Here is a 21,456-nt window from a genome sequence, read left to right as displayed (position 1 = left end):
CAGCTGGGGGCTCGGCGGCAGGAAAACCCCCGGGAAGGCGTCACGCGTGGCAGCCAGGCTCCTGCCCTGGCCCCGCCGGTGACAGCCGCCACCGCCACCCTCCGCCGGCGCCCTGGGCTCGCTGCTATTTCAATTTTTATTTTTCCTCCTCCCCCCACGCACTTGATTCCCCCCGCTCCTCCTCCTCCTCCTCCTCCTCCTCCTTCTCCTCCTCCTCCTTCTCCTCCTCCCCGCTCCACCGTATTTTTTCGCCTCTGGTTTATTTTTCCAACCCCCTCCGTGTGGCTTGGTGCTAATTTTTGGGGTTTTTTCTTTTTTTTTTTTTTTTTTTTTTTTTTTTCTTGCTTCCTGACACATCCTCCTCACGTTGGCTCTTTTATTTTTATTTTTAATTTTTTTTTTTTCTTCCTGGCTGCAATGGAACTGTAACATAAATCATGTTTGGGTTGAAACCACCTCTCTATTACTTACCAGGTAAGGCACCGAGCAATGCTGCCGCCAGCCCTCTGCACTCCCTCTCCCCCCACTCTGGGGTCTCCCCCGGGGTCCCCCCCACCCCGAGGACTCCCCTTTGTCCGCCCCAGCCTGCGGCAGCCAAGGGCGATTTGGGGGTGAACTTACTTTCTTCCAGCACCTTATAAGAGGTTTTGGGGTCGGGGGAAGCGAGGAGAGGGGGGAGCAGAGAGCCCTGGCACGGTGCTGCAGTGTTTTGGGGTGCTTGGATCCCCCTCTCTTCTCCTGCTGCCACTCCCTCACCCTGGGGGTTTCTCCCCCTCCCCGAGGAGCCGGGGGCGTTCTGGCTGAGCTGGGATGGGCAGAAATGAGGGATGCGCCGTGTTTTGGGGTGCCAGCCTCGTCACTGCGAGGGCACGGGGATTTGGGGCACCAAAGTTTGCTGTGCCACCCCAGCAGGCAGCTCCGGCCCCTTCGGCTGCCGGCGAGGGAGCAGCATCCCCCTTGGGAGGGTTTGGGGAGCATCAGTGCGAGTTGGGGTGCGAGCTCAGGGGGTGCGTGGTGTGTGCTCAGGGTGAGTGTTCTGAGGGGGCTTTGGGGTGCTTAAGGGTGGGAGCTGGAGGTGCTCCGGGGGTGCAGGCTCAGGGTGCGTGTTTGGGGTGCACACCGGGGGTTCAGCCTTGGCACATTCAGGCTGTGAGCTCAGGCTGTGATCTCGGGGTTCACACTCGGGCTTCACACTGGGGGTGAATGCTCCGGATGCAGCCTCGGGCTGGGAGCCCCGGCCGTGAACTTGAGGCGCTTGCGGGGTGCCCGCTCAGGGCGCTCTCCCAGAGTTGGGGAGCAGCGGCAGGGCCCTCTCCGGGGCTCGGTGCCCACGCGTGGCCGTTCCCCCGCGGATGGTTGTTTGTTTCAGGAAATGGCTTTGGCATGTGGCCGTTCTTACCGGAGCGAGCGGCGCCTGCGCCGGAGCGCACGAAGGCGAGCCGGGAAGGGTGGCCGAGGGGCACCGGGGTCGAACTGGGGGTCCCCCCGTTCTGGGAGGGGTTGTGCTGTGACATCCTCTGCCAGCGCTGTGCCACCGTGAGGACGCGGGTGACCTGCTTTCCTGTGGCAGCCTGAGCGCTCCCATCCTGCTCCGACCCTGAGCCCTCCTCCGTGCCGGCTGTGCGGGTCCCGCTCCCCGTGTTCCCCCCAAACACCATCGCCTTGCTCGCTCCTCGCTCTTCTCCGCTGCCTGCAGCAGCCCTGGGTGATTCCTGCCCGGCCTCGGAGCCGTCCCTTGCGGTGGGGACCTTTTGAGGGCTGCAGGTGCAGGGAGACGGGTTTGGGTTTGGCTCTTTTCCCCCCTTAAATTCCATATTTAGCACGCGCCGGTCGAGCCGGGGTTCCCGGCAGCAGCTCCTGTTGCGTGAAACTTCTGGTTTTGCCGTTGTGGCTGATGCACTAATTCCTGCGCCCTGGAAAACCCTGCTCCGGCCGGCTCCCCAGCCGCCTCGGAGGAAGGGGGAATAATAAAATAGGAGGAGAAAAGCAAGACGGAGAGGAACATGGAAGTGTCAGGCTGCGAGGTTCAAAGCAATTAGGGGGAATGGTGCTGGAGGCGCTGGCACGCAGCGGGATGGCTGGCGGCAGCTGCCGGGCGTTGGGAGATGCCGGTGGGCCAGGTCGGGTGGGAGCAGATGGAGACGGGAACCTTTCCCCCGCCCTGGGCTCGCGGGGGTTTCAGCAGCGCGGGGCTGGTGGCGGTGACTCAGCGGCGCGAGTCCTGCTGGGGACTGTCACCGCCTCAGGGACTGCCTGGCCGTGGCCCGTGTCACAGGCTCCTCCCCGGTGGCTTGTTCCCCGAGCTTGGCTGGCCCGGGATCCTGCCGGCTTCTCTGTGTCCCCTCTGGTCACCAGTGCTGCTGTCCCCTCTTGTCACTGATGCTCCTGTTCCCTGTATCACTCTGGTTCCTCCTGTCCCCTGTGTCTCTCTGGTCACTGATGCTTCTGTCCCTCTTGTCACCAATGCTGCTGTCCCCTTTTATGCCTCTGGTCACCTCACCAATGCTCCTGTCACCTCTGTCTCTCTGGTCACTGATGCTTCTGTGCCCTTTTACCCCTTTGGTCACCGGTGCCTCTGTCCCCTGTGTGAGGCTGGATTTGTGCCACGGGGCTCAGCCGGCTGCCAGGGGACACCGGGCGCTGTGGGGACCTGCCATCAGGCATCGCTGAGAGCCAGGGCACAGGGAAGGGACCCCACTCCCTGCTGGTCCATATGGGAGCCGTGCTCAGGCTCATCTTCCCTGGGATAACGTGGGTGCAGTTGTCACCCTGCGGCCGGTGTCAGTGTCCCTCGGGGACACCACCCTCCTCTGGGGACAGCAGCACTCCTTGGGGACACAGAGCATCCCTGGAGGGCCTGGCTGTTTGCTCCAGCAAGGCACAAGGGTGGCACCTGGTTACACACAGCTTTCTGGGGGCTCCCCCTCCCTATGAGTGTCCCCCAAATCTGGCAAATCCCCCAGGTGCCGGCGGGGCCCTGGGGCTCCCCGGCGGGTGCCTGGCGTGCCGGGGAGGATGGCGGTGGGTGCCGGCAGCGGATGCTGCTGACTCAGGACCTTCCCAAATGGTTCCTATTTTTATGCCGGGGCCGGGAATATTTAGCCCCTGGATCAAAGCAGATGGAAGGAGCTGGGTGATGCCGCGTAAACACCCGCTCGGCGGGTGCCGCTGGCGCGAGGTGTGAGTCACCGGCGGCTCTCGGCAGCGCTGGGCGGGCACTGTCGCCCCCAGGCTGGGTTTGGGGTGCTCGGGGCTGAGCCCCGCTCTTGGCATCCCCCCAGCTGGATCTGGGGTTTGGGGATACCCTTCCTCATCCTCGCCGGGTGTGGAGTCGAGGGGTGCACGAGGAGCTGTTGGTGGGGTGCTGAGGGGGGTGGGTGATGCCGGGGTGTTCCAAGCCGTGTTGGGGTGCTGGGAAGTCCTCCTGCCTTCCTCCCTTGCCCACCCCACCATCTTCCTCCTCCTCCTCCTCTCGCCAGTCCTAAATTCGGTCGCCATGGCAACCATGTCAACCACTTTCCAGCTTCCCCGTGATGGTTTGAGGAGGGGAGGGGGGGGAAGAGGGAAGCCAGGGGAAGGGGGGGATTGGTGGCATTGCTCGGAGGAGCTCGTGGGGGGGGATGCTTCCCAGATGGTTTTTTCCTGCTGGATCTTGTCTGGCAAGTGAGGCCAGTCCCAGCCCAGCATGTGCCAAGGGGTCAGGGGGTCCTGGCCTGGGGAGGGGGCTCCATCACAGCCCCCCAGCTCTGAGTGGGTAGGTGGGCACCCCGAAAATCCGGTGCCTTTCTGCAGCCATCCTGCTCATGCCATGGCCCTGCAGGCACCCGGGATATCAGTAGCCACACGGCCGGGAGGGGGGTGAATTATTCCCAGACACCCCCTTTCTCCTTCCTTCTTCCTTTCTCACCCCCCTCCCCGCTGTAATCTCTTTATTCCCGGGCTAAACCCGGTTCCTGATGGTTTTACAGGCAGATTTGCTGGTAGCTATATAGGACAGGGTGCAAAGCCAAGTGTCTGGGTGGGTGGGTAACGCCAGTGCTGGCATCACCCCACGGCGGGTGGGCACCCGGGAACGGCTGTGCCAGCACGGAGCTGCTGGGGGGAGAGGTGGAATCACCCCAGGGGGAATTTGGCCGGCGATTTGGGGCAGCCCTGCCGCCCTGCCACAGCCCCCCCCCGCTCCTGGCAGCGCCGCGCCCCAATCCCCGGGGGTGCGGCGGGCGCCGCTCACCTCCAAACCTCCGAACGCACCGCGGGGTTTTGAGGGGGAGCAGGTGCTGCCTTTTCTCTCTGGCGTGTCCCCCCCTTCTCCCTCGCCTTGGCACCGGCTGTCGGCACCTGCCGGGATGCTCCTTGGCACGGCACCGCGGCACGTGCGCGGGCACCGCCGGCGGCAGCCGCGCTCGAGGCACCGGCGGTGGCAGCCGGGGGGGGGAAGCGGGGCCAGCCCTGCCCCGAGCCTGGCAGCGGGAGCATCCCCTCCCTCTAATTTTATGACTGATTTTTAACTTTATTTCCCAAGCGCTGCGCTTAATTAAACCCAGGCGCCTCTCGCCGCCAGCCCGACGTGGGGGATTTATGACTCCAAACATCGACCCCCCCCCCCCCCCCCCGCCGAAAAAACCCCTCTGACAGATTCTTCTCCCGGATTCAAAGTGGGGGTGACACTCCAAACCCCTCCCCCGTCATCCCTTGCAAGATGCTTTGAGGGGGAAAGACGGCTGTGCTTCAGCATCTCCAAGCTTCCTCCTTCCCCCCTTCTTTTAATAATAATGCTTTAAAGATGTTTGACATCTGTAACAAACAGCTGGCATCCTGTTATGGAAGAATGTCCTTTTATTTCAGAGCAGGTTGAACTGTCATTAATAGTATAATTAGGTGATTATCGGCGTACAGCAGAAAACTGCTTAATTGCACAGCCAGCTTTCCGAGGATCCCAGCTCCTTTATTGCTGGATTTGTTTTAGCCGCCTGAATATTTTCGCACTGTTTTGTTGGGTTCGGTTGTTGGTTGGTTTTGTTGTTTTTATTTATTTTTTTTTTGCCACGTTGATGATTATTATTTTTTAATGCGTGTGACAGCTGGGGGAATGTGGCAGCACGGGGAGGGGGGACGCACACCAGCGCTGGCACTGGTTCCCCATGTGTCCCCCCCCTTCCAGGTCCCTAGGGGGTTTCATTTTAACCCCGTGCGTGCTGGAGTTGGGCAGAAGGGGTTAGAGGTGGCGTTTTGCTGGGTGCAGCACCCATGGCTGGGAGCTGTGAGTTATCTGAGGGAATAAAGGAGATGCCTTTGTTGGGGAGCAGAGCCGTGGCACCTGCTTGGAGGGCACCCATCACCCTGGGCAGCCTTCACCCACCCTCACCCAGCCCTCCCTGCTGGGACCCTCCTTTTTGGAGCTCCGTGTCAAACAAACGTGGTTCCCTGCGCTGCCGCCCCGGCGTGGCTCCATCGCCGTCCCCACCCTCATCCCTGTCCCCGGGATGTGTGGGTTTGGGGGCAGAGCAGCTTTTTTGGCGCCTGCCAGACAATAGCGCTTTGTATCTCCCCCCCGGTGCCGCCAAACACACTTGTTAGCGCCGCAGCTTTGTGCTGTAAATTTCCATGGAGTAATTACGTCTTAATTTATGATAATCCCGGACGGGCGGTGGAGGGGGGCAAGCGCCAGTCAAGTTTGGAAGTTGCCCGCCGGGGCCCGGGGTCCCCCCGTGGCTCCTGCCGCCCGTGAGCTCCACGGTCGCCCATGAACTTCTCCATCGCGGTGGGTGGGGAGAGGAGCATCCCCGAGCAGGGGACGGCGCTGTTCCCGGGGGCGACAGCGAGTGAGGCCACCTGGGTTTGGGATTTGCTGTCAGTTCGCAGGGCCGGAGCGTCCCCAGCGCCGTGTGTCCCATGCCAGCGGCCATCCAGGAGCTCGGGATCATCCCGGGCTCGTCCTGGGGGGAGTGTCCCACGCTGTGTGTGTGTGTCCCCCCGACAGGGAGGGAATCTCTGGCTTCCCCGAGCCCCTGGCACCGCTCCGGCGTGGGGCCGGACCCTTCCCCCTTCCCGGCGCTGAATGGCTCATCCCGCCTTTGTCTGGAGGGCTTATTACCGGCAAAATAGAGGCTCTTTTCCCTCGGCCTTCCCAGCGGGCAAATTAGATGCTTTGGCAATTTGCGAGGAGGAGGATGGGGAAGGGAGGAAGGCTCTCATCACCCGGAGGGCGACTACAATGCCAGGCAGGGCGCTGGCATCTCCGGCGCTGGTGTGGGAAAGGGAGAGAGGGGCTCCCAGTGTCCCCTCCGAAGCCACCACGGTGGGAATCCCATGGGATCTGGGGAGCTTCCCTCCACAGGGAGGTTTGGGGGATGCATGCCTGGTGTCACTGAGCATTCCTGCAGAGCTGGGAGGTGCTGGCATCCTGGCAGTGGGGCCCGTGGGCACCCTGTCCCCTGCTCCAGGGTGGGATTTATCCCTGGGGAGGGGTGAGAGCCGCGGGCTGTGCCCGCTGCACCTGCAGCCGGGTCCCCGTTGGGAGGCAGCGTGCACCCACTGACATTTGCCAAGCGTAAAAATTCAATTAATTCCAGCAGGCAGATTAAATATAAGTGAATTTTAATAATTTGCTCGAAAGGCTGAGGATTACTGTAGGCAGAAAGGAAAGATGCTGCTCATGGGGGCACGGGCCGGCCTTCCCAGCACTGGCACATGGGATCACTGGTATTAATCACCCTAAATCCCGGCATGGGAAGAGAAGAGAGGCTTGCTCCCCTTGCTGGGGTTTTGGTTGATCTTCCTTGCCATGAGGAGCGTGCTGGATCTGTCCCACCAGTGCTGGCAGTGTGTCCCCATCCCCAGGAGAGTCTGGCTCCGGGGACATCTCTGCTCCTTCAAACCTTCCTCTTTTTTTTTTTTTCTGGTCCTCCATGAAAAGGGAAGCACCCATCAAGGCGGCCCTGGTGACACTGCAGGTGCTCCCAGGCTTGGAGAAATCCAAAGTCTTCCCAAGACCTCCACAACACCTCATAGCTCAAAACGTGGGGCCCCGGTCGGGAGCAGATGGCGCTGGTATTGGGAAAATGAAAATCCACACAGCAAATTCTCTGTTTGCCAGGGATAATTTCCTATCCCGAGGTAAAACCTTCGCTCTGGCCCGTGCTGGGCCATCTGCACCACCAGAAACTGCTGGGGGATCCTGGGGGTGAAGGGGGGACCCCCATCCTGCCTGGACCCCCCCATCCTGCCCAGGCCCCCCACTCTGCAGCGGGATTGATGGAGATTGCCTGTGACCTTTGCTAGGACACGAGGAATTACCATTAATACTCCTGTATTTCCGGACTTTGCGCCATCCATAAATCTCATATCAAGCGGGGCGGGCGGCGTAATCTGCCAGGCGGCGTTATTAATGCTCCTTATTAATACTGGTTATTAATGCCCGTTATTAGTACTTGTTATTAATACCTGGTATTAGTACCTGTTATTAGTACTTGGTATTAATTGCCTCTGATGCCAGGCATGAGCTGCCCCGTGGATGGGGTAAGGGATGGGGGCTGCGCTGTGGAACCCATCTCAGCTTTTTGGGGTGCAGCGGGGGCGGATGCTGGGGAGTCCCTGGTGCCAGCAGAGTCACCCACCAGCAGCAGGGCACCCACCCCGTGATGGGGGCAGTTTTTGGCTGTGGCCCCAGTGCTGCAAGGGGGGGTGGCACGAGGCATCTGCTCACCTTGTCCTGGCACTTCCCAACTGTGTCCTGCAGCCCCTTCCCTTGGCTGAGTCCTGGCCTCCCACCCTGCCTGCAGCCCCCTGCCCCTCTCTGCAGGCCCCTGCCCTGCCCCTGCCCCTCCAGGACTTGCCCCATGCAAGATCCAGCCTGCGTGAAACTCTAATCTCCAATTTTATTCGCTCGGCTCCAGCCGATTTGCATAATCCACATAATCACCCCGGTTTTAATTGCCTACAACTCTGCAGAAAGATCATGTGGTTAAGTGGTAAATCATAATTAGATAAATAATTGGCTTGGCCGCAGCAAGCTGCTTTGTTATACCTGCCATCTGCTGGGCAAGGGATCCTGCGCCCAAAACAATGCACTGCTGCTGCTGCACGCCTGTGCCAGCCCGGGGACGTGGGGACATGGGGCACGGGCGTGTGGGCATGGGAGGGCAGCCTGGGTGTGCCAGCAGTGCCCGCTCTCGGGCTGTGCCGTGGCTGGTAAGTTTTGGCAGCACCTCGCGGTGCCTGGCTCCGGCCCAGGTGTTGCCCAACGGCTCTGTGGAATGCCCGGTGCCGCCGTGCAGTGCCCTGTGGCATCTGGGAATGCCCAGCGGCACTGTGGAATGCCCAGCGCCGCCGTGCAAGGCTCGGTGGCACTGGGCAGTGCCCAGTGGCACCGTTTAATGCCACCGTGCTGTGCCCGGCAGCACCAAACAATGCCTGGCAGGGCCCTTAGGTGCCCAGCAGGGCAGTGCCCGGCTCCCTCTCAGACCATGCCCAGCATCCCAGTGCAATTCCCAAATCTCCTCCAGGCAATTCCCAGCATCCCAGGTGCAGTGCCCAGTCTCTCCCAGGCAATTCCCAAATCTCCTCCAGGCAATTCCCAGCATCCCAGGTGCAGTGCCCAGTCTCTCCCAGGCAATGGCTGGCAGCCCCATGGAGTGCCCCGTGCCCCACAAAGCCACTGAGCCCCAGAAGACACCGGTGTGAAGGGGTGAGGGCTGTACCCCACTTCCCCCAAAGCAGAGGGATCCTCAGCAGGGAGCTGGCACTTGGATCTGGGCATCAGGAGCCAACAGGAGCTGCCAAACCCAACCCTGAAGCTGCAGAGGGGAGTTCAGGGCCCAGCAGCACCCTTGGGGCACAGGGTGTTGATCTTCCAAGCTCCCAGCTTCAAAACAGGGCAGGAACAGGGGAGAAAGTTGCTTTAAAGTAAATCTTTCCCTGGCTCGATTTCCTGAGGGCTGAAAAGGCTCCCAGGGCTGCTTGGCTGGGCACGGGGAGGTTGGGAAGGGAGAGAAACCACCCGGCATCGCTCCATCCCCTGCGCTGCGCCCTCCAAACGAGCTCTTATTAGTTTGCTTGTTGTCGTTTGCCAGATCAATGGTCCGTGGAGGAGTGATCGATGGAGGCCCAGGCCGATAATAGTGCTGGGTGCTCGGTGCTGTGCCAGGCTCCACGGGGAGCCCCAAATCCCACCCAAGGTGCTCCTCACCATGGGGAACCCTCCAGGGGGATGGGGGGGGGGGGCTGTTCCCAGGATGGGCCCTGGGTTCTACCATGAGCACCCTAAATTTGGACAGAGGCTGTGCCTGCATCTCTCTGCGCCTGGGGACACTTGGGGACGCCAAGCCCGGGCCACCTCCCCTCGTTTCAGCTGTGTGCTGGGAAGTAGGGAGAGAGGGCAGGAGCACAGGCTCGGATCGATCAATTAATTAATTAATGGAGCATGTTGGAGGCGCGGCGGCAGAGCTGCTCTAATGAGGGGTGGGAAACGTGCGGCGGCTCGGCAGGGCATCACCGGGAGAGGAGCTGGTCACCTCTGCCTGTCCCCTGCCTGTCACCCCTGCCTGTCCCCTGCCTGTCACCTCTGCCTGTCCCCTGCCTGTCCCCTGCCCGAGGGGGTGGCAGGGCGTGTGGCACGCGCTGGCCCTGGCCCCCTGCCCTCCGTCCTGGGGCTCTGCCCGCTGCGTTCAGGCAGAGGGAAGGGGGACTGACAATGCGAGGCCATTAGCATTGAAAATCCATGCAGAGCAGCTGTTCCTGCTTGGAGCGTGCAGCTGGATGCGGCTCCGGAGCGGGAGCGGAGGCGCTGAGAGAGGGGGGAAAGGCTGAGGGGGGACCTCAGCACCCCAAATCCCTTGGGGGACCATCAGCAGTGAGCGTGGTGGAGCCTTCCAGAGGGCTTGGCCAAGTGGGCTCCGTCCCAGCTGCGGTGCTGCGGGGTGGGTGCGGATCCATCCCGGGGGAGGAGGAGGAGGATGCAGGATGCTCGTCTCTCTCCCCACTCCCTCGGCTTCCCGCCGCACTGGGTTTTTTTCCGCTCCATTTGCCAGGGGCTGGAGCTGCTGCCTGATCGTATTTGGTAATAAATTATTAGTTCCAGCACTTGGGAGCCCGGCAGCTCAAAATAGCTGCTGTAAGAGCGGGCGGCTGGTGCAGGTCGAGTTCAATGGCAATCTGCTCCCAAGGGCACTCCACGCTCATTAGAGGCCTTTCAAGGTGCTGGGAAGGGGGCAGCCGGGAGCCAAGGTGCTAAACCTGCCCACTTCCCGTTTCCCCACAGCGGTACCCCGTGCCCAGGGATTTCAGGGCACTGGGAGCCCGTCCCTGCCCCTCGCTGCCCGCTCCTGCCTGCCCGCAGCGGCTGCCAAGGGGTTTTATTTGTCTCCAGCCCCACCAGGCAGCCAGACTGGTTCTGCTCTCGCTGCCGGAGGAGGCTCCCGCTGCCAAAAAACCCGCCAGCATCATCAGGAGCAGATGGAGAGAACATGGCACGCTCCCAGCTCCCGGCTCCCAGCCCTGAGCCGGGGATGCGGGGGCTCCGGGGGTGGGGGGGGCGGGAGCGCCGCTCCGGGAGTCAGGGCTGCGGGCTCCTGTGCCGCCGGAGATGCCAGCCCCGTGGCGGGTGCCGTGTGCGGCGCTGCGGGAAGGGTGAGGGGGAGCGTGGCAGTGACCCTGCCATCCCCGCTCCTCCTCCTCCGCCTGCTCCCGCGGGCAGGCAGCCAGCGGGCACCGGGAATGCCAGACACTCCCTGTACTGCTGTGCCCGGGCACATGCTGTGGGAGGGACGGGGACAGGGTGACACATCGCCTGCTCCCCAACCTCCCCCTTGTGGGCCTCAGCGGGGGACCCAGGTGTCCTGAGGCCCCCCCCGTGCCTTGGTGTGTGTGGGGTTTCAGGCATCGGTTTCCCAGGGAGGGGTACATGGGAGTGCCAGCCCTGTACCCACACAGGGCTGGGGACAGTGGAGGGACAGCCTGTCCCGTTTTGGGGTTCATCTCCCCGCCCTGGTGAGGCAACCGCTGCCGTGACCCCGGGCTGCTCCAGGCTCCAAACTTGACCTGTTTTTCCGCACGGATCTGCCTGCTGAGAGGAGCAGCCGGGGAGGGGCAGAGCTGGGGGGGCCCCACCTCACCGTGGGGCGTCGCGGCGTCCCCAGCCACCCGCAGGGGTGAGTGGCACCCACGCCGTGCCGGCGATGGGATGCCGGAGGGATGGGGGGACGCAGCGTGGCAGCCCCACATCCCGTCCCATCCCTGTGTGGATGCTCCCGCCCCGCCAGCTCTCCGTGCCTCAGTTTCCCCAGCTGGCAGCTGTCCCGCAGAGCAGCCCAGGGACGCCCGGACAGACGGACGCCAGCGCCGGCGGGGCACGGCGGGTGAGCGGCGCTGCTCGGGCCCCAGCCGGGGCGGAGGCGCCGATTTTATCACCGGGAGGGAGCGGCAGAACTGGTTTGGGGCAGCGGCACAGCTCAGCCCGGGGGGCAGGCGAGCTCCCCGCACGCTGCCGCAGCCACTCTCCCGCTCCCGGCTGCCCTGTGCTCGCCTGGCAAATCCCACTGGGATCAGCAGTTGGCCGGGAGGCGTTTGGGGCCGCGGGGATCAGCTGAGCATCACACGGGTGATGCCCTGCCGCCAGCCCCGCGCCCGTGTGCCAGCCTGCTGATCCCTGCTGATGGTTGGAAAAACGTCTCCAGGCCTGGCTGGGGCTGGAAGTGGGGGTCATGTTGGGGTTAATAGGTGGGGAGGAACTGGGGGGCACTGGGAAGTGTTTGGGGCTGTGCCTGGAGGCTGTGGGGCAGTGCTGGGAGGATGGAGGGCTGTGCCAAGGGGATGCCAGGCAGTGCCTGGGGATGCAGGGCTGTGCCTGGTGGATGTGGGGCAGGGCCTGGGGATGCAGGATTGTGCCTGGTGGATGTGGGGCAGGGCCTGGGGATGCAGGATTGTGCCTGGTGGATGTGGGGCAGTGCCTGGGGGATGCAGGGCTGTGCCAAGGGGATGCCAGGCAGTGCCTGGGGATGCAGGATTGTGCCTGGTGGATGTGGGGCAGTGCCTGGGGGATGCAGGGCTGTGCCCAGGGGATGCCAGGCAGTGCCCGGGGAATGTGGGGCAGTGCCTGGTGGATGTGGGGCAATGCTCAGGAGGTGCATGGGAGCTGCAGGCTGTGCCTGGAGTGCCGTGTCCCCTTTGGATGGTGCGTGGGCGCCTGGTGCTGCAGGCAGATCCCGGTGCCTCGCTCTCGGGGGGGGGGGGGGGGCACCGAGCCCTCACCCGGGGCTGGAGCAGAGCCCGGGGGTGCCAGCGCAGAGCCTGGGGGTGCCGGGGCCAGGCTGGCGTGGCGGGTTGGCTTCCCAGCTGTTCTGGTAATGAATTTACATGAGCCGAGCGTGTCGACAAGGCGGCAGTCAATGGCTGAGAGCACCGGAGTTAATAAATGCTTGTATAATGAGGGCAGAGGGGAGCGCGCCGCCGCGCCGGCCGCCTCTCCTGGGGCCGGGGGGGCAAAGATTAATCAACGCTGAGTGCCCCCCGTGCCCCCGCGGCGCCCGTGGCTCCCTGGCCATCCGCTGCCACGGGATGCTCCGGGGATGCTCCATCCACCCTGTGCAGTGCATGCTCCAGGTGTTCAATGCCTCGAGCTGCCTCCAGGCCTGCTGGGAGTTGGGGGCTGCCCCAAGACCCCCCCCCCCCACCATCCTCCTGCCCACCTGGGAGCCGGGCTAATTTTAGGCTGGTGTTAATGAAGCTGCTGGGTGAAGTCTATTTTAAGGGCCCTGACATCAGCAGTTGCTGTTTTGGGAGGTGGAGAGCCCTGGAGCAATTGGTGTGACAGCTGGGGGGGGCTCGGGGAGGGCTGCACCCTCCTGCTCAGCACCTGAGCCTCACTTTTGGGGTCACTGTGCCCTTTAGGACCTCGGTACTTCAGGGTGCAGTGGTGGGGATTTGGGGCATGAGGATTTGAAGGGGCAGTGTGGGGAGCTGGGGGTGCAGTGCTGGGGATTTGGGCATGCAGTATTGGGGTTTTGGGGGGTGCAGTGGTGGGGATTTAAGGGTGCAGTTCTGGGGATCCAGGGATGTGTTACTGGGGATTTGAGTGTGCAGTGCTGAAGACCCAGGGATGAAATATTGTTAATTCAGGGATGCAGCAGTGGGAATTTGGGGGTGCAGCGCTGGGAATCCAAGGATTGCAATATTGTGGATTTAGGGGTACAGTGGTGGGGATTTGAGTGTGCAGTAGCTGGATTTGGGGGTGCAGTAGTGGCAATAAGGGGTGCAGCAGTGGTGCTTTGGGTTTTGGCAGCACCATGGAAGTCAGGGGACTGCGCCTCTCCCCACCACCTGCATCAGGATGCTGAAGTCCCCCAGAACACCCTGCAGAGCTCTGCTGAGCCCTCCTGCTCCATTATCCAGGGGTTCAGTGGGACTGTGGAATGCTGGGACACGCTCTCCCCCTGCCATTGCCTGAGCTCGGGGTGCATTTTGGGGTGGGATGATGAACTAAAGGAAAGCAGCTGGTGATCCCAGCTCCTGGGGGGAGGTTGAGGATCCTGTCTCCACGTGTCTAACCCCCCTCTCTCTGGTTCGCAGGCATGAGCCATGAGCCGAAGTCGCCGTCCCTAGGAATGCTCTCCACGGCCACCCGCACCACCGCCACCGTGAGCCCCCTGACCCCGTCCCCCCTGAACGGCTCCATCGTTCCCAATGGCAGCCCCGCCGCCAGCAGCACTTTGTCCGTCCAGGCAGCACCTTCCTCCAGCTTCGCCGCCGCCCTCCGCAAGCTCGCCAAGCAAGCCGAGGAGCCCAGAGGTGGGGACAGGGGCAGGGGCAGGGCGGTGACAAACGCTGGTGCCTTTCCCAGGAGCTGGAGCCGGTGTTTTCCTGCCATTTCCCCAGCTAATGCCTTTTCCTGGCGCCGTGTCTCAAGGGGGCAGTTCGGGAATTCAATTCTTCCGGAGTAATCCGAGTGCTGTATTTGCTCACTGTACCCTGGGAGAGCACGGCGTGGCAGGGACCAGCCCTGCTGCCTCCCCATCACGCTGGTTTTTCCAGAGGTTCCCCAAACTTTCTACTTCCCTGGCCAAATTTCCCAACTGAACGGCCCCAGGGGGGTGCCCAGCCCTTGTCGCCCGCATCCTCCACCGCACCCCCCTCTCTCTGTTTGGTTGTGGGGTGTAATCTGCTTCTAGAGCACCCCGAGGTCCCCCCTGCCACAGGGAGTGTGGGACAGGGGGGAATTGCCAGGGCTTCCACACCCAGATGAGGAGGCAGCCAGTCCCCAGGCTGGGAAGTGTTTCCAGGAGACTGCTGGTATCTTTAATTTGGGATGAAATAGTCTCTGTCCCTGCTGTTTGCATCAGTGGGTGCTCCCCTTGGATCATTGCCCACTGCCTGGGCACTTTGATCCCTGCAAAAGACACCCAACCCCATCGCAAGATGTTTTTTGCGAAGTCTTTTTGGAAGACCCTTTTTTAAAGGCCCCTTTGGCACAATCCTTTTCCCCAGACCCCTTTCGCAGGGCTCTTTTTGGAAAATCCCATCTACAAGACCCTCCTTGCAGCCCAAAAATCTCTGGCACAGCCATGACCTGAAGCATCAGCTGCTCCTAAGGAAACGTGTGGGGATACCAGGTCCCTGCAACTCTGAGGGAACCAGGTCTTGGTGATGCTTCATCCTCACTGGAAGCTCCTGGTTTTTCCCAGCTGCTTCCTCTGGAACCCATCTGCTTCCTTCACAGCGATTGATTGAGTTTGGGGAATTATTTTGCTTTTTTTTCCCCCTTGCACCCCACAGCTTGTGCCCTCCCCGTGCTGCTCAGCCCATCCCAAGGGACAGCAGCAGGTTTGGGCATGGATTTTGTGGCACTGGAGAGAAGCAGCCACATTCCCTTTGGATTTCCCCTTAACACCTGCATAGTTTGTTTGCAAAAAACCCCTCCCTTGCCCATTTGGGTGCCTCAAGTGGCCTGTCTCAGAGGTTTTTGATCCGTGTGGGTTTGGGTGTGTGTTGGGAAGGGTGTTTTTCTCCTTGCTGTGGTTTTTAGCACCAGGAAACAAATTGCTTTTCCCTGAAACCCTCACCCACTTCCCACAAAGGGAGATGCCCACTCCACTTCCCTCTGCCGTGGCAGATGCCGGATCCATGCAGGATCACTGTTTTTTTTCCAGCTTTATGGGCTCACAGGTGTGCTGGCACATCCCTAGGGATATCCTGCTGCTCCACAGCATCCCAAACTGCCAAGGCTCATCCTGACTGACCCCTTCCCAGCAAAGCCCCACAAAGCCACCGCCTGCCCGGGGGCTGCTGCCTCTTGTCCAGCCCGGGGCTGTCCGCAGGGTGGGTTTTATTCCACCCCTCCTTCCCTTCTTTTTTCCCAGTTCTCCGTCAGGGTCTCAGCTGTTAATTACATTTGCCTGTCAGCCCGGGCTGCTAATCTGCTATCGCCGAGCGGGGAAGCGGGAGGTCAGAAAACAAAGGTGACACCATCACACTGTGCCTCTTGTCATCTCCAATCCAGATTAGTTTCATTGACTAACTCCTGGCTGAATACCACCAGTTAATTATAACGATCACAAACCCTCCCGTTTAAAGCCACACAGCGAGAATTAAGGTTCTGAAGTAAGACTTTAGCTTCATTAATTGCCGGGCTCATTGTGATGGTATTGATTGTTAACGCTATCGCGTGGTGAGTAATGGCTTCCCAGCTCAGAGGGGATTAGGCTGCTAATTGTTGTTGGCCTTGCGCTGACAAGATAGACTTCAGTGGGTGTCAAATCGGCCTCCTTTGTCGGGGACAGCCTTTCTCCTTCCCCCAGCCTTGCTGCTCTTCAAATGAAAGCGATTCGGAGCGACTCGGGAAGAATTAATCAGGGAGGGCGGCCGGCAGCGGGATGCTCCGCTTGGCCTCTGCTCCGCTGAGCATCCTTCCCACAGAGCGTCCTTGTGGAGCTTCCTTCCCACCCTGCAGCCCTCCCGCTGCCCGGGGATGCTCCTGCTTCCCCCCGGCATTCCCTGGCTCCCTCCTGGTGTTGTGTGGCCTGAGGAGAGGGCAAGGGGATGAGGCGGGGTGCAGGGTGAGGAGCGGCTGGCACGCTCTGGGAGTGGCTGCCGTGCCCACGGGACACGCTCAGGGGAGAGGCCCTGCACGCTGGGAAAGGTGATGAGACACCCTGCACGCTCAGGACTCTCTCCGTGCCCTGCTCACTGCCTGGGAGCATCGCTGCCACCTCACCCTGTGAGCACAGCCCACTCCTCACTCTCCAGCCACTGACGTTGGAATCTCCCTCTGGCCCAGACTGTGGGATGGAGGGAGCAGAGTTTGGGGTTTCAGAGCCCCCCAGGCTGCCCAGATGGGTTTGAGGAATGGGAAGTGTTCCGTGGAGCAGACACCAGGCTCCGTGTGCCCCCGTTAATGTGGAATTTGTATTTCTCTGCTTTTCCTGTTCTCCACTTTCACTCCATTTTTATTTTCCCTTTGGAAATACGGCCAGCATCCCTGGGGTGGGGATAAGTTAAAGTGCAGATGTATTGTGCAAATGAAACCAAAGCTTTGCCCAAGGGTTTCAGGGAGTCACTCCTTCATCCCCGTGTCTCCAGAGGCCAGGGCCTGTCCTTGACAGCTCCTGCAGCTGGATTAAGGAGTCTCTGGGTTTGCCTTGGGAAGATGTGGCCGTCTGGGGCTGGCATCACATCAGTGTCACTTGTGCCAAGGGGCTCTGTGGGACTGGGGGTTTGCCAGTCCCTGTTAGGTGGGAGCAAGAGGCTGCCCCATCCCACCGTGCCGGGTGGAGCCTTTAGCAGCACTGGAAACTTCTGGGATGGGAGGATGGGGGACCTCCTCCAGTTTGAGAGTCTGGCAGGATGCTGAACACCCTGAGTGCATCCCAGTGGCCCACCCCTGCTCCCTGCAGTGAGGCATCCTGTCAGGGATGGCTCCAGCTCCTTCAGAGGGTGGTTTAACTGCTGTTCTCCTAACTTCTTTCCATTTCTGATTGAATTCCAGGGTCCTCACTGAGCAGCGAGTCGTCCCCGGTGTCCTCACCGGCCACCAACCACAGCTCCCCCGCCAGCACGCCCAAGCGTGGCCCCATGGGCCCCATCATCGTGCCCCCGGGGGGGCACAGCGTGCCCAGCACGCCGCCCGTCGTCACCATCGCCCCCACCAAGACGGTCAACGGGGTCTGGAGGAGCGAGGGCAGACAGGTATGGCTGTGTCTGGGGGCTGCCCGGGCCCCCCTGAAGGATGGAGGGTGTGGGGTACTGAGGGATCACTGGGCTGCCCACATTTGGTCCCTTCCCCTCCCTGCTGTGTCCCCGAGCTGGCGTTGTCACCGGGGCTGCCATCGTCCCCCTGCTGCCATCATCCCCGGGCTGCCATCCGGAGGGGAGGGCAAGGAAGGAGGAGGAGGAGGGGTTGGGGGGGGGGGGGGGGAGAGCAGCTAATTAAGAAGCATCGTTAGTGGCTCTCCTCTCCTCCGCATGCTACAAGCAGATTCCCGGGGGGATTATGCCACTTGGAAAGACTAATTAAACACAAAGAGAGACGAGGGTAGGGGATGAGAAACGCTGGGGGTGAGGGGGGGGGGAAATAAATGGAACCGTGGTCCCCGGGAGCTCGGAGGGGTGCGTGGGGTGTCGGGGTGCTCCCCAGCCCCGTGTCCCCCCCGTGTCCCCCCTGGTGTGGGGGTTAATGGAGCGTGGTGATGTCTGGCAGAGCGGTGCCCCAGCCGGGAGGTAATTAGAGCAGAGCCTGGCACGCACAGTGAGCTCTGTGCAGGCCACCACACCCTTTGTGGTGACCTTGGGGCTGGCCCTGCCCTGGAGGGATGGGATGGGATGGGATGGGATGGGATGGGATGGGATGGGATGGGATGGGATGGGATGGGATGGGATGGGATAGGGTGGGGAGGGATGCTGGGGTGGAGGATGCTGTGGGTGCCACCATCCTCCTCCTCCTGAGCTGCTAAATGGACAAGGTGCGATGAGAAATAACAAATTTTAAACCGAAGCTTGCCTTGCTGGGGGGGTAGCCCCACTAATTGTCAAATCCTGTGGGGTGTCTTGTCACCCTACGTTGTTCCCCCTTGCTAGAGGGAGTGACCCCCAGCTGGAGGGAGTGACCTTTGTGCTGACACCAGGGGTGGAAGCTGATGGAAAGCGGCTGAGGCCCTGTGTGGGAGGGTGCTGATGCCGGGGGGTGCCGGGGGGATTGTGGGCTGACCCCTGGGTTATGGCCCTTATCAAAGGCCAGCTGGATTTCCCCCGGCCGTGTCACTCCTCCCCGGATGATTAATAGCTCAGGAGAACAAAGCAGCCATAAATCTCCAGGCAGGTAATGGGTGTCTTGCCCTCAGCTCTGCCCCGGCTTCAGCACCTCCTTTCCCACTGGGGCCCCGCCGGTGCAGCCTCTCAGACCCTCCCACCCTTCCATCTGCCTTTCCAAAGCCTGGATGCAGGAGATGCCCTGGTGGATGAATCCTTCCCTGGGTACTGGTGCCAGCCAGGGCACGCTGGGCACCTACAGAGGGTTTTGGGGTGGGGCCACAGCAGGGATTTCCCCATGCCCTGCTGTCCCCTAATGCCCATCTTGGCTTTCCTGCCCCTTTGCCTTGCAGCAGGAAGCAGGGTCACGAGGCAGCAGCAGCAGCGCCGGCCGCGAGCGCCTCATCTCAGAGCCCCCGCTGACGCAGGAGAAGGCAGGGGGTCCCACTGTCCCCTCCCACCTCTTGGGGACACCCTACTCCTTCGGGCTGCCCCCCAGCTCCGTGGTCCAGGACTCCCGCTTCCCTCCTCTCAAGTGAGTCTGCTCGCAGTGGACGGGAGCGGTCGCGGGATGAGGGTGTCCCCCGCGAGCTCCCATCTGGGGGAGGTGACATCTCCCCCCGGGGGACAGGGAGGGATGGTGACCATCTCCTTGCCCCCCAGCCTGCAGCGGCCGGTCCACCACGTGGTGCCTCCCAGCGCGGTGACCGAGGATTACCTGCGGAGCTTCCGTCCCTACCACACGGCCGAGGATCTCCGCATGTCCTCCCTGCCGCCCCTCGGCCTCGACCCCGCCACTGCCGCCGCCTACTACCACCCCAGCTACCTGACACATCACCCCTTCCCTCATCCTGCCTTCAGGTGGGCACCTCCCAGCCTTGGGATCCCTGGGAGATCCCACTGGATGCGCTTTGGGGCACTGGGAGGTGGGATCATGATCCGCTGGGGGCATTTTGGGGCTCTCCATCCCTTTCTCCCAGTAGAAGGCAAGCCCCCATCTGGCTCCTGGCAGGGGAACTGGGGGGTTCTTTGCCCGTCTGAGCATCCCTGTCTCCCCAGGATGGATGAGTCATACTGCCTGTCAGCACTGAGGTCCCCCTTCTACCCGCTGCCAGCGCCGGGCTCGCTGCCACCCCTGCACCCCTCGGCCATGCACCTGCACCTCTCGGGGGTCCGGTACCCCCCCGAGCTCTCCCACTCCTCCCTCTCCGCCCTGCAGTCCGAGCGCATCTCCAGCCTCGCCGCCGAGAGGTACGGGATGGTGGGGGGGATGGATGGGGCGCTCCAAAGGATGCTGACAGAGCACCAGGGGTGGTTTTGGGATGCTCTAGGAATGCTGGCAGGTGACTAGGGTTTTGGGAGTGCTGCAGAGGGTGCTGGCAGGTGCCCAGGAGCCGTTTGGGGGTTCTCTGGAGGTTCAAGGGTGTTCCAGGGGATGCTGACAGGGTTGATTTTAGGGGTGCTCCAAGGGGGATGTTTGGGGTTGGTGCTTTTGTTTTTGGTTTTTCTCTGCAGGCTGCAGATGGACGAGGAGCTGCGGCAGAGGGAGCGGGAGCGGGAGAAGGAGCGGGAGCGAGAAGCCGACCGGGAGCGGGAGAAGGAGCGCGAGCGGGAGCGGGAGCGCGAGAAGGAGCTGGAGCGCGAGCGGGAAAAGGAGCGGGAACGGGAGCTGGAGAGGCAGCGGGAGCGTGCCCGGGAGAAGGAGCTGAGCATGGTGAAAGCCATGGAGGGGCCCTTCCTCCCCGTGGCGGAGCTGCACGGGCTGCGGGGGCACCCGGCCGAGGAGCGGGGCAAGCCGGTGGAGCCGCTGGCGCCCAGCAGAGCAGGTAACGCCCGCCTTCCAGAGCTTGCCTTGGTCCCCTCTCCCCTCCATCCAGATGGCAAAGCCGAGGGGGTCGGTGGCTCCGGGAGGTGGCTGGGGACGGGGATGGGCTGTCCTGGCTGCCAGATTGCTTTGCCAGGAGCCCAGCTGCAGCATCTCAGAGCGTCGGCGCGGTGCCTGTGCCATCTGACTCGGGCCAGGCGGGCACTGTGCCCGGTGCATGCCGGGCAGCTGGGCTGGCAGCGAGTGGGCAGCCCCCTGAGCTGAGCTCTGACCGGAGGCTGCCCCACAGCTCCGGGTCCCTCTTGCCCCCAAAATACCCCCCCTCTTCCACACCCTGACTCTCCATCACCCCTTTTCCACCGCAGACAAACTCAAGGACTCGGTGCTGCCCACGCCGAAGCCCATCCAGCACCCTCTGCACCCGCCACCGGGCTCCCACCACCCCGTGCCCAGCCTCATCCCCAACCACAGCGTGTTCCCCCTGCCCGGGAGCAGCGCGGCCACGGCGCTGCTCATCCACCGCACCAACGAGGAGGAGAAGTGGCTGGCCCGGCAGCGCCGGCTGCGCCAGGAGAAGGAGGATCGGCAATCCCAAGTCTCGGAGTTCCGGCAGCAAGTGCTGGAGCAGCACCTGGACATAGGGCGTGCCCCGAGCCAAGCCGAGCCCGAGCACCGGCCCGAGCACCCCAGGTAGGGATGCTGCCAGCCCCGCTCCAGGGATGGAGCTTCCCCCCAAAACTGAGCTGTGTTTTCCCGTGTCACTGCTGTGCTTGCTGGGATATCCGTATCTTAAGCTGGAGAGGGACTTTGGACGAGGGAAAGGAGTGATAGGACAGGGGGAATGTCTTTGTATACAAAGAGGGCAGGGTTATATGGGATATTGGGAAGACATTCTTCCCTGTGAGGGTGGGGAGGCCCTGGCACAGGTTGTCCAGAGAAGCTGTGGCTGCCCCTGGATCCCTGGAAGTTTCCAAAGCCAGGTTGGAAGGGGCTTGGAGCAATCTGGTCGTGTGGAAGGTTTCCCTGTCCATGGCAGGGGGTGGAATAGGATGATCTTTAATGATGCCATGACATGATGATTTAAAGGATTTTCCCCCCAACCTGTGGCTGTGCTCATCCCATTACCCACCTCTGCCCCCTATCAGGCATCCACCACCCCTCGGCCGTGCCCCTCACACATCCCATGAGCCAAAGCCACGGTGCCTGGCCGGTGCCAGCGGGTTCCTGCCACACGGTGCCAGCCAGGCCGGCTGTGCTGGCAGCGCCGGGCATTCCTGGTGCCCGACATCTGCGCGGCGGCAGGCGCCGAGCCCGGGAGGTGGCCGGGGGCCAGCGGCGAGTGGCCAGGTGCTGCCCAGCCACCAGCACCGCTAATTGCAGCTCCCCCCTCCCAAGCA

At 62.1% G+C, this 21,456-nt stretch overlaps 1 protein-coding gene across 3 annotated transcripts in view; it reads left to right on the top strand.

The window, feature by feature from the left end:
• The window catches only part of GSE1 (Gse1 coiled-coil protein), a 101,063-nt gene that overhangs the window by 71,667 nt on the left and 7,940 nt on the right, over positions 1-21,456 (top strand). For 2 of the 3 annotated variants that reach the window (XM_053952798.1, XM_053952799.1), the window contains exons 3-9: positions 13,564-13,782; positions 16,976-17,175; positions 18,588-18,769; positions 18,898-19,095; positions 19,294-19,485; positions 19,750-20,060; positions 20,425-20,749. In XM_053952798.1, coding sequence (XP_053808773.1) covers positions 13,564-13,782; positions 16,976-17,175; positions 18,588-18,769; positions 18,898-19,095; positions 19,294-19,485; positions 19,750-20,060; positions 20,425-20,749 — 1,627 coding nt within the window. The remainder of the gene's footprint in view (positions 1-13,563; positions 13,783-16,975; positions 17,176-18,587; positions 18,770-18,897; positions 19,096-19,293; positions 19,486-19,749; positions 20,061-20,424; positions 20,750-21,456) is intronic. The other variant, XM_053952800.1, reaches the window with a different exon arrangement.

This window comes from Vidua chalybeata, chromosome 11 (genome assembly GCF_026979565.1).
Source record: "Vidua chalybeata isolate OUT-0048 chromosome 11, bVidCha1 merged haplotype, whole genome shotgun sequence".
Taxonomy (NCBI): Eukaryota; Metazoa; Chordata; class Aves; order Passeriformes; family Viduidae; genus Vidua; species Vidua chalybeata.
The sequence above is the reverse complement of the archived record's forward strand: the minus strand, read 5'-3'. Positions and strand labels throughout refer to the sequence as shown.